Source organism: Corvus cornix, chromosome Z (genome assembly GCF_000738735.6).
Source record: "Corvus cornix cornix isolate S_Up_H32 chromosome Z, ASM73873v5, whole genome shotgun sequence".
Classification (NCBI taxonomy): Eukaryota; Metazoa; Chordata; class Aves; order Passeriformes; family Corvidae; genus Corvus; species Corvus cornix.
The window spans coordinates 28,462,335-28,473,366 of NC_046357.1; the positions used below are offsets into that span (position 1 = coordinate 28,462,335).

At 46.7% G+C, this 11,032-nt stretch overlaps 1 protein-coding gene across 1 annotated transcript; it reads right to left on the reverse strand.

Annotated features, from left to right (window-relative positions):
• Positions 1–3,522: 3,522 nt before the first annotated feature.
• On the reverse strand, positions 3,523–5,082 carry CARTPT (CART prepropeptide). The gene is made up of 3 exons (XM_039567414.1): positions 4,939–5,082; positions 4,775–4,858; positions 3,523–4,554 (listed from the first exon to the last, which is right to left on the reverse strand). The coding sequence occupies exons 1-3, from the start codon at positions 5,080–5,082 to the stop codon at positions 4,447–4,449; spliced, it is 336 nt and encodes a 111-aa protein (XP_039423348.1). The 3' UTR covers positions 3,523–4,446.
• Between the last annotated feature and the right edge of the window lie 5,950 nt (positions 5,083–11,032).

Below are 11,032 nucleotides of genomic sequence, written 5' to 3' on the forward strand. Positions count from 1 at the left end.
ACCTAGATCAGAAGGGTGACTTGCTGGGAGTCGTAAGGAGTCACAGGCGAAGTATAGCTGCATGTTCCACCTTGCTCTATTGTAAAAAAAAAAAAAAAAAAAAAAAAAAAAAAATCCCCAAAATCCCACTCATCACTGTTGAGCTAACACAGTCATTTAGAGGAGAGACAGCTGCGTGCTGAGAATGTCATTCCATTACAACACTGCCACCTCTTGTTCTTCTGCTGGTTTCATTTTTGCCCAGCTCCAATCTGTGGTGGATATACCACCAGCAGAAAGCCATAAAGTCTCCACTACTTTTGTTAAATGCAAACCTTACAAGGAAGAGCAACGGACTGGATGCAATGTCATCTACTTCTATACAAGCTACAAAAAGGTAGAACACTTGAAAACATCCACATATTCTATCAATCAGTGTAGATTAGTGTGTAGCTATTTTCTCTGCTTACTCAAAGAAGGAGGCAGTGAAAGAAAGGGGGTGAGGAAAAAGGGGAGAACAAACCAAACCTACCACAACAACAAACAGATCCCCCAGAATCTTAGAAGAAGCAAAACCCCCTTCAGGAGAAAACATAATGGGATTTGTCCAGTATATGTGAAATATATTTTATCCATGCAATGTTACCTCTGTGACTCCTGATGTGAACCTCAGTTGTCCTCTCAGTACTGTGCCATCTGCTATCCCAGGAGCTGCCACCCAGAGGCATACATATTCCAAATGCTGGTTAATGAAAAGCACTGCCTGCCTCCACCAGGAACACCAAGCCTGAGAATCATGTAGAGCCTCCTGGAGAAGACTTGGCTGCAGATAAATATTGTAAGTTGATGATCGTTGAGTTTTGACTAGGTAATCTCTGGGAAGAGGTTTGCTCTAGAGGAAGGTGGATCACACTGTGCTAGCAGGTACGACATGGAGAAAGCCCACAGACGGCAAGGAGAAGAGAAAATCTGGCTGGGCCTCTTTGTCCTGGTGCTTGATATTCAACTAGCTTTTTCATTGGGATTGAATTACTGATACAGGTGGGGTTTCTGCAAGGATTCCTTGATTTCTAGCACTGTATTTCATTTTTTTTTATTTATTTCAGATAGCAGTTTCATATAACACCCTCTTGAATTAACACCTTTTTACTAGACTTTTTCATGATGTCTCCCTATGTTTCAGTCTTCACATGTAGAGTAGCTGAAAACATGAAAATGTTTTAGCCAAACCCAAGTGCCTGGAAGCTGCCAGCAGCCCCCAAAACCAGTGAGCGGCACACAGCACTGATCCCCTGGGCTATGGGGCCAGCTGAGACTGCTGGTCAACCCATCACACAGAAAGAAATTACCTGACAACCAGCCTGTCAGGAGCAGTTTTTACATCTCTTTCTAGCTGGAAGATCCAGTCAACGAGAAAAATTTGGTCTTCAAATGGAGTTGGCAGGAGGCAAGCAGATTTACAGTGATTGAGTTTTAATAGGATAGGACTTGAAGCAGCTGGGTTTTTCTACTTCATACTCAGTAAACTCATTAATTCTGAACCACAGTTATTATTATTCTGAACCCTTTCTGGTGTCTAAACCTAAGAGGAATCCTCAAAAACTGTGCTTCTTCTTTTGGACATGTTGTCTGTAGGCCCATCTTGGAAGTGTTAGTAAGGTGAAATCTGGAGGTATTTTAATTGAAAAAATGGTGTCATTTCATGTAATTGATTTCAAGAGTGAAAAATACACAAATGCTGATTCTATCCTGATTCTTACAGAACAAGTTTCTCTCCTCATGTATTTTTTTTTTAATCTCTAAAATAGAAATAACTGCAATGTAATGTAAGTGGTCTTGTATATAACCAACATGCTAAGAGCCCTCAGGTTAGTGCACACAATATTGCAGAGAGTATTGTCATAATGTCAGTATCATGAAAGTAAACCCTAAATCCTGATTTTTAAAGTTAGGTTTTAGATTTATAATTTTGATCTTTATGTAAACCGTGTTTATAATTTCAAGCACTGTAATCAGGAAAAACAAGAACTATAAAATCAAGGCATAAGCTGAATAATTCTTGATATATTTTAGTCCAATATTTCATGTTTCAGTTCAGTTCTGTGTAAATACACCTTCAGTAAATGTTACATGTAGAGCCAATCTACACAAACAGTTCATTGAGATGATTGTGGTACTTGGGGCCAGACACAGCCTGAGAGGACCATCGAACAGCCAGAGCATGCACTCTCTGCCTGAAAGCATCCAGTACCAATATCGTACAGTCCTTTTTATTGTTTGTATGGGAACCAAACAGAGATGCTACACAAATTATTTCATTATTCTGTGCGAAATCAAGGATTTCTACAATATCTCTGGGAAATACCATAAAAACCTCCACAAGCAGTTACAAGTTTACAAAACCTGACACTTGCCTCCAGCCCTGCAAATGCACAATCATGCCTCTCCCCCACAGGCGTTACTCACCCATGGTCACAAAAGTTGCAGGCAGAGCGGGCTACCACTCCTGACTGAACTATCCCTGCTCACTACATATCCATTTCTCTCTGTAAAGTCCTCCCTGAACAGTGTTCCCACCAAGTGCACCATGGCTCTTGCCTTAATTTAACCCTCCCCTCCTGACTCCCCCACATACACAGTCCCCCAGGTCAGTACTCCCTTGCCCATGAATGGCATACGCCAGTCTTGTGGCCCCACCTGTTAAAATAGCCTTAGCACTCCGGGTGTTTTCAGCTACCCTTTATTTTGTCCTTCTCTGGGCTAAGATGAGCTCATTCCTGGCCTGGAAAAATAATAACTAATAATAACAACAGTAAACACCAGCAACAACCCTACCACAGTACTGATACCAGCAATAATAATAGTAGTCATACTGATAGCAAAATGAGAAGTGGTGGGTCTTTTTGAAGTTAGCTTCTTCATACCTGTTTCAGTCAGAGTTGGTTATGTGCTCTTACTGTTTAGAAATAAAACAAATGCCTTATAGAAGCCTTTTTCTCACAAAATTCTGTGTTTCTCATGTGAATTTGTGCTCTCTTCAGCATGAAATATGAAAACTTCTTGTATGTCTTTCCCCTGTGTCTGCCTTGGCCCCTGGAGTCCCTCGTCTCCATGCTGATAGAATTAAGAGCTGGATCTCGCAAAGACACCCATGGATGAATTGTGACAAAGAAGAGGCAAGAGGCTCTTTCAGGGATCCATCGTTTGTGGGAATCAAACACAAAGTAACACAGATGATCCAGCTCATGGTTTTTGCCCCCATACACTGCCTCCCCAGACAAGTCCCTGCAGCCAGGATACACCATGTACTGTCCCAAAGGAAAACCTGAGGTCCTAAGCCTCTGTGTTCATCACAGTCTCTCTGGGTGCCTGTGGGGAGAGAGCAGACATCAGCTGAGCAGCACCAGAGCACATGAACCTTGGTTTCTAGTCCTGTCCTGACCTGGCCGATGGCACACAGGAACACTTGCAATAGTTTTGGAGAAACCCTTAGTATCTCCCTCTGAGTGCTAGAGATTCCCATGTGAATTAAAACACCCAAAATACCATCATCAGAACACTGACTTTATTAATAGAGACAAACAAAGGATTAAAACACGTTATGGGTTTGCTGAAACACACAGTGTACCTGTGGAGGACAGACGTATTTATATACATTAGTTCATTGTAGAAACGTGAGCCATTTGGTCTAGATGACTAGGATATCCCCAGGTAGTTTGCAACGAATCCAGACAGCTTTCTCTCCGTGGTGGCCCTGGTAAAGCAATCGATTTCCCCCCAGCCCCCCCCCCCAGCCAGGCTGGTACCAGACCCCTGCCCACCACCAGTGTCTCATGCAGGACTTTCTACAGCACAGGGTGAGCACAGCTGGATTTGGTCTGAGGCCAGCGGTGTAGGTGAACCCCACTGAGGGCTGTGGGCCGCTTCTTCTGGGGTGTGCCGAACTGGGTCCTCTCAGAGGAGAGGCAAGAGAGAGGGGGTCAGGATGCTTTGGACACACTCGCATCCCGCCCTCCCCTCTACCCCCAACCACCCCAGGGAAATCCCTGCCCCCGGCTCCTCCGGCTGGCAGTGGGTGGATGTTTCCCGCCCGAGGAAGGAGCCGGAGAGCCCGGGGCACTGCACGGGGTCAGCACCGCTTCCCGGCACGGCTTGGCACGACTCGGGTCTGCACCGGGACGGCACTGCAGATCCCGGGACCGACACCACTACTCCCAAGGCACGGCCCGGGATTTTCCTGGACGGACAAAAACAAGCGGGGGAGGAGGGGAGGGAGAGGACGGGGTGGGGCGGGGGAGAGAAAGAAAACAGCTCCACGGATGTCGGATGTCACGGACGGCGTTACACGGGCGACGCGGGGGCTTCTCGCTGCGTTTCTTGGGTGGAGGAGCTGCGGGAAGTCGCCAGCACGTCGGGGCGGCCAGACGTCGGTGCCTGCGCTCCCGGCGGCTTGTGGGGCGTCCCTGCTTACAGGCACTTGAGGAGGAAGGAATTGCACGAAGTCCCCCGGGGGCAGTCGCAGAGCTTCCCGATGCGAGCCCCCTTCCTTACGGCGCACTGCTCCCCGGCGTCGCACTGCGGGCAGCGGCCGGCGGTGAGTGGGACCGCCACCAGCGGCCGCCCAGTCCTGCCCCGTCCCGTTTAGCCTAGTCTCATTCTGTCCCGTCTAGTCCAGTCCCACTCTGTCCCGTCTCGTTCCCTTCCCTTCCCTTCCCTTCCCTTCCCTTCCCTTCCCTTCCCTTCCCTTCCCTTCCCTTCCCAGTCCCGTCCCGACCCGTTCCGCCGCGACACTCACCATGGGAACCTGCCCAAACTTCTTCTCGTAGTGCGGTCCCCTCTTGCTCTTGAGCTTCTCCAGCACCTCCTGCAGCGCCTCGATCTGCCGAGAGACCCCAGAGCCGCCGTCAGACCGCGCCAGCCCCGGCGGTGCCCCCCGCCCGGCCTCGGTCCCCGCCCCACCAGTTCCTTCTCCCGGGAGGCGCCGCCGCCGCCGGGGGGTCCCAGGTCGCGGGCGCGGCGCGGCGGGGTCGCTCCGTGCCCGCGGGCGCTCAGCAGCAGCGCGGCCGCCACGGCGTACAGCGCCAGCGCCCGGCAGCTCTCCATGGTGCTGCCGCCCCGCCGCCGCCGCCGCCGCCTTTATAGCGCCGCGCCCGCCCCGCCGTGCGTCAGCGCCCACCGCCGCCGCGCCCCGAGTGTCGGCACGGCACCGCTCGGCTCCGCGCCCCCCGCCTCCCGACCGCCCCAGCCGGTGCCCCAAAGCGCCGGCCGTCCCTCACCCTCGGGACAAACAGCGGATCCGTCTCTGAGCGCGCCTGGGGGGAAGGCGGCCACCCCAGCCGCACCCTGCCCGCACTCCCTGGGCTCGTCCACAGCCGAGGGCTGGGTCGATCCCGTGTTATGTGAGCTGAGTGGGAAACTCTTCCCTCGCCCCTTGGGGCTGGGATGGTTGAGCAAGAGGGTGGACATTGGACACACAGAGATGAAAGTGGAAGTTGGGCTTGCAGACTTGGGAGTCTAGGCTTGGAAATCAACACAGGGATCTGACAGGAGGGAGAGTAAGTACCCCGTGGGCTAAGGAAAAGCACGACGTGATGGAGGATTAGCCTGAAGGAGTTGGGGTGGGGGGGCAGAACGGGGATGGTAGATAATGATGATGAGCAACAAGCTGATGAGAATGTGAATGCTTGAGTAAGGACAGGTGAGAACCAACAGTGGGGGGAGGCTCAGTGCCACCAAGAGCAAGGTAAGAAGCAGCATCAAAGGGCCCAGGATAAAAGTAACTGCTAATACGTAAAGCAGAACTGTGAATTGTGCTTGAGGTCAAATATCATATCACTGAGCAGGTTCTTGGGGAGTATCATATACCCTGTGTGTGAAACGAGGCCACCTCTGTTTTGGGACAGAAAAAGTGCAGTCACCAAAAGGAGACTTAGCATCAGTGAACACATGTCATTCAGACCTTCCCACTGACGTTTGGTTCTGCAAGCCGCGTAGCCTTGTGCCCGTGAATACTCTCACTGAAAAGATCCCTGGCAGGCTCAAACATGTCCAGGCATCATGGACATGGTGGTGGCAGGAGCAGCTCTTCCCATTAAGAAAAGCAGTGGCATGCTGAGAAGAGTGTGCAAGATGAAGGACAGTGCTGAGTGAGCAGCAGTTTTGCTGGCATGAGACATTTGGCCATCTGGTTGTTGGGACAAGGAGGCAGGGAGCTGGGTCTGCCTGTGAGGAGGCTTCACTTCAAGCTCACAGCCCTGAAGCGGCTATGGGGATGTTCCTGCCTGCAAGTCAACAGCAGCAGCAGGAACTGGGCTGCATCTCCTTAGGTGAAGGTAGAATCATTTGGAGAAGGCGGAAGCTGGAAGACCTTGTTAACAAAACTCGCCCAGCTGGTCATTTGTAGGGAAGCTAGGAAGGGGAGCTAGGAACAGCTTGGAAAGGCAATACAATGTGAGCGCACACACAATGAAAGTTGTTTAAAAAAAAATTAAACAGGTTCAGGCATGTATTTTTCCAAGTAGGCAGGCATTCTTTAAAGGGAACAACTGGAGTGTGATTTAGCAAGTAATTTTCAACAGCAGCATTTTGTTTGAGGCAATAAAAGGGCTCTGATCTCTCTATCACGTTGCTTGCCTCCAGTGCTGCGTGTTCACCTCTTGCTGTTACCACCTCCCACACACTCCTATTTATCATCGCATCCAGCAAAGGTCTCATTTGTAATTGCTGGTCAGAGATCCTCTGCCCATTTGTGTGGATCTTCCAGTTTCATTTAACCACAGGGAAGGCTAAGATTTCAGATGTCATGCTGGTGGTAAACCACTCATAGCAAAGCCCAGGCTTTGCTCTCAGGCTGGAACAAAAGCACATGTGCAGTACTGAAAATGATGGGCGTGCCAGAACAAAGTTTCTTAGAACAGAGGAAAAACCCAGGCTATGAAAAATTCAACACTTCATACAGAGAGGCAGATATATGGCCTATTCAACTTTAAAAGCAGCATCTGTGAAGCCTGACCAAAAACTCAAACCATTTTATAGTATGAGGATTACTCATGCAGTGTTGAACACACCAGAGATGCTCAGAAAACATCCCTGTTTACTTTCCAACTTGCACTTCCAGTAAAAAGCTGAATTTAATGTTAGCTACTCCAGTAAAATTATTGTTGAATGTGGAGGCATTTACAAATTTCTGTTTCCAAAAGTCATTGTATCTGTCTGGCTACAGACACCGATAGAACTGTGTAAGCTTCTGCGCCTGTTACTGTCTGTATCACACTGTCTCTGCAGACATCACTGTCTCTTGTTCCCCATTCACCCATTCTTGTACACTTTATCTCCACCACTAGGGGATAAAAAATCAGCAGGATTAATATCAGCAGGATAGCTGAATATTAAGTAAGAGTGTCAGAAGCTACCAGGGGAAGGAGCAGAAAAAGAGTCAAGATGTAAAAACACAAAATCACTGTTTACAATTACAAAAGGGCAGGTACTTTCTAACAGCATCACTAGGCAGTCATAGGACAGCTGGCTAAGAAATGATGGAAGCCTATGGCACTTCAGAGCTCAGCTCTGGATAATCTGCATGCAATTCCATCAGACCTTGGGGACAGACAGCTCTGTTGTACCTAAGTACTAATTCAAGCTTCTCAAAGCTGACTTTCTCCATGCAAATGTTATTGCAGACAAGGTACAAACAGAACGCTACCAATGTGCATTAGCGGCTGTATATCAAATGGATAATTTTGAAAGTCATACATGCTTTTCATAATCACATTCTTCCATCATGACCAATTAATTAAGTGTACTTCTAAAAGCAGGGAAAAAATGGAGGTTTATGTTGATGCTGGTGAGCAGTTCTGAAGCATTTATGTGTGTTCTAGATTTGGCTTGACACAGACATAGAGTTGGATGGATTTTAGGACTACCAGAGTGTAGAGATTAGTGTCAAGCATTTGAACAAGTGCCTCTACTGAATCAGAGACATGAAAATGGACATCTGGCTTTAAGTGGATGTTTTAAGGCTGTGCAGAAAAGCATTGGGCTTTTGTAAGTGCCTTGTTAAATTGCCTTAATTTATAAACCACAGTTAAAAAAAAATAATATACCATCAATGGCTTTCTGAATCAAGACATTTCTTTGGCTGAAACCTCGAACAGCGAGGAAAATCTAAGATAAATCAGAGTTCTGCCACATCTGAAGTAATAAGTCCAGAGGCATACTTGAAAGGTAACATCTATTTCAGGAGGAGACAGCAATTCATCTTAATGAGTAATAGTTTGGAAAAAAGCCATTTAAATAAAAGATGGATTCTCAGAACAACAGTCCATATACCAATGCCCACACAAACACTGAGGCTACAAACTCCCCATTAAACTAATCCCATATGGGTGGAAGAGTGGTGGAAACAGGTCCCCAGTGGCTTCTCCATTTCTGCAGGCAGAGTTATCACAGAGGCTGTGCACTACCCACATCTCATTTCAGCCCTGGAAGCAGACTCATAATGATTGTGTTCCAGAGGCTCTACCTTGACGTTTGTTAAACAAACTGCCACCAATTTGATTGAAGACCAAGTTGTACCTCCCAGGTTCCCAGCACCTTCCTAGCTGCCAGGAAAATAAAAGGAAAATGGCTATGGGTACATTTTTACGATCCATCCTGAATTCACCGTCTCAGCCCAGGTAATTTGAGAAGGAAACCCTTAGTTACTGAGAAGCTTAGCCCACCTCATTCACAGCTTCCCATTTCCTTCGATAAAGGTGTTTGAAAACACCCTCAAGGTCACAGTATCGACTCTTTTAAACTCATTGTAATCAAACATTAACCTCTTAAATAGACCATGTCTAACTACCACTAAGAAACAGAACTAGGTAACCTCTTGGCCTTCCCTCTTCTCAGGGGCAGGAGGGAGGCACACAGCTCAGAACAGCCATGCCCAAAGCAAGACTAGATGGGAGCAAAGGTCCCCAGGAAGTCTAGAGCACCATGTGTGATGTCCTGGTCCACCTGTCCTGTGTGCTTGACACGGCACAGCCTGATTCCTCAACTTCCATCTGAAAAATCAGTGCCATCCCAAGTACCACCGTTTCCAGTACAGAAACAGATTAGTGTTTATGAACTGCTTCAGTACTACACTGAAGAAGTTATGTGTACCAGAGAAGGAGAAGTCTTGAAATACTCACCCACTGCTTTTACATTGGCCTTGCCATCAGGAGTATTACACCCTTACAGTGGCAGCTCCCTTTAATTTAGGTTTATTTAAAATTTTCTTTCATTCCAAAAGGGATCCCACTGGTAGCACAATGCCAATGAAAACTGTAAATTACTGTTTTAAGGGCATCCATGTTAAACCTAAAAGGTAGCTGCTACTGCAAAAGCATGAGACTCCTGGTGGCAGACACAATGCAAGAGCTCTGGGGGATTATTTTGAGACAGCATGAATAGATCTACCAACATCATCAAATGAGGTACAAGCACGGGGTCCAACTCCTCACTCCTGCTGGCTCCACAGAAAACAATGTTTTTCAGCAAACCTCTGGGCAGAAAGAGACCCTTTCAGTGATGAGAACACCATCACACACAAGGGGCACTGCATACAGTCAGTCAGTGCCCCACACAGAATGCATCACGGTAATCTGCAAAAGCTTTTCCCAAATAGCTGTGCAGTGGAGGAGTGATAACCACTAGTGACTCTCTGAACTGCTGTTCTGCACTGAAGATCCTGCTCAGTAGCAACCACTAACCAGATCATGCTGATAAGATGCTAAGCCTGTGACGACTAAGTTCATTTGCTTAACATGTTTCCAAAGCTAAGTATTATTAAGGCAGAACGCTCCTATTTAATCAGATATGTGTTTTGACTTTGCTTGCACACATATTCAGAGGAAAAAATTTTGACAAATGTAAAGAACTGTATTTTCAGATGTAACAAGCAACAGAGTTACCCATCTCAGAAGCATCTTTCCAAACATACCTGCTTCTATCATCTGTATCCCAGGATTACCTGTTACTGTCTCCAACGTGGCATGATTTAGTTACCAGTGTAATTGAAAGAATACATTCAAAATAAAAATATTATTCAGAAGAGATCAGACTTCTCAGCAGAAATAGGCAGTAGTCCTTATGGCTTTGGGAGTCACAAACAGGCGAAAGTGACCCCCATAACTAAGAAGAGAAGGACAAGTGCCTGAACTGATTATTCAACTGGAGTAGGAGAAAATACAGGGTGCTTCTTCTTACTGGAAGCCACTAACAGCATTTCAGGGTCCAGGACTCTTTTCCTCCTTGCTTATATTTTATATATATACTTACATATTTTATAAATCTGTATTTAAAAGTAGGGTATTTTTAAAAGCATTTCAGAAGCCTACTAACCATAAATAACTTCAATTTACTTTCAGGATCAAGAAATCTTGGGTCTATGCTAGACATGTTCACAAACGTGGGTAGTGAGACAAGAATAAGTGGCACAAAAGCACAGCTCCGTGCCTAGTTTGCAGTATTTTAAACTATTATTCTCTGCTAAATATTTAATATACTAAGAACATGCATGTAAGCACAAGAGTGCAGACTTACAGAAGTAATCTCTCTAGTGGTGCAGAAAACACCAGGCTATGGATACATTTCATCTCCATAAAAAGAGAGGGAAAACTGCTCTTTTAGTGCAATACAGAAGTGTGCCAGAGACATACACCTCAACATATACTAGGCTATCTGTTTTCTGCATTGAAGATCCACATTCCAAAGAATTACTTCATTTTCTCTTTTGCATCTGAGACACAATTGGGAAGGCTGGTAGATAGCAGACTTTCCATCCTCCTCCTGGATCCAAAGGGAATTCCCTCCACACAAGCCTAGGAAGATCGCAGCTAGCATCTTAACAAGGATGATCACTCCTGTTAGAAGTCTTTCCTCTCCCCACAGGCCAGCACAGGATAGGACCTCTATTCATATACACTGGCTCTTCTTGGATTTGACTCTCAGTTAAGAATATTTCTGGCAATGGCTATCTGGGCTGGGCACCTGTAGAACAAAGCTAGATAACATAAAATCACCCTCC

Coding starts and splice junctions, on each gene's coding strand:
- CARTPT (XM_039567414.1), bottom strand. CDS start 5,082: ATGGAGAGCTGCCGGGCGCTGGCGCTGTACGCCGTGGCGGCCGCGCTG. Junction 4,859..4,938: donor CCTCCCGGGAGAAGGAACTG/GTGGGGCGGGGA, acceptor GTCTCTCGGCAG/ATCGAGGCGCTGCAGGAGGT. Junction 4,555..4,774: donor AGTTTGGGCAGGTTCCCATG/GTGAGTGTCGCG, acceptor CGCTGCCCGCAG/TGCGACGCCGGGGAGCAGTG.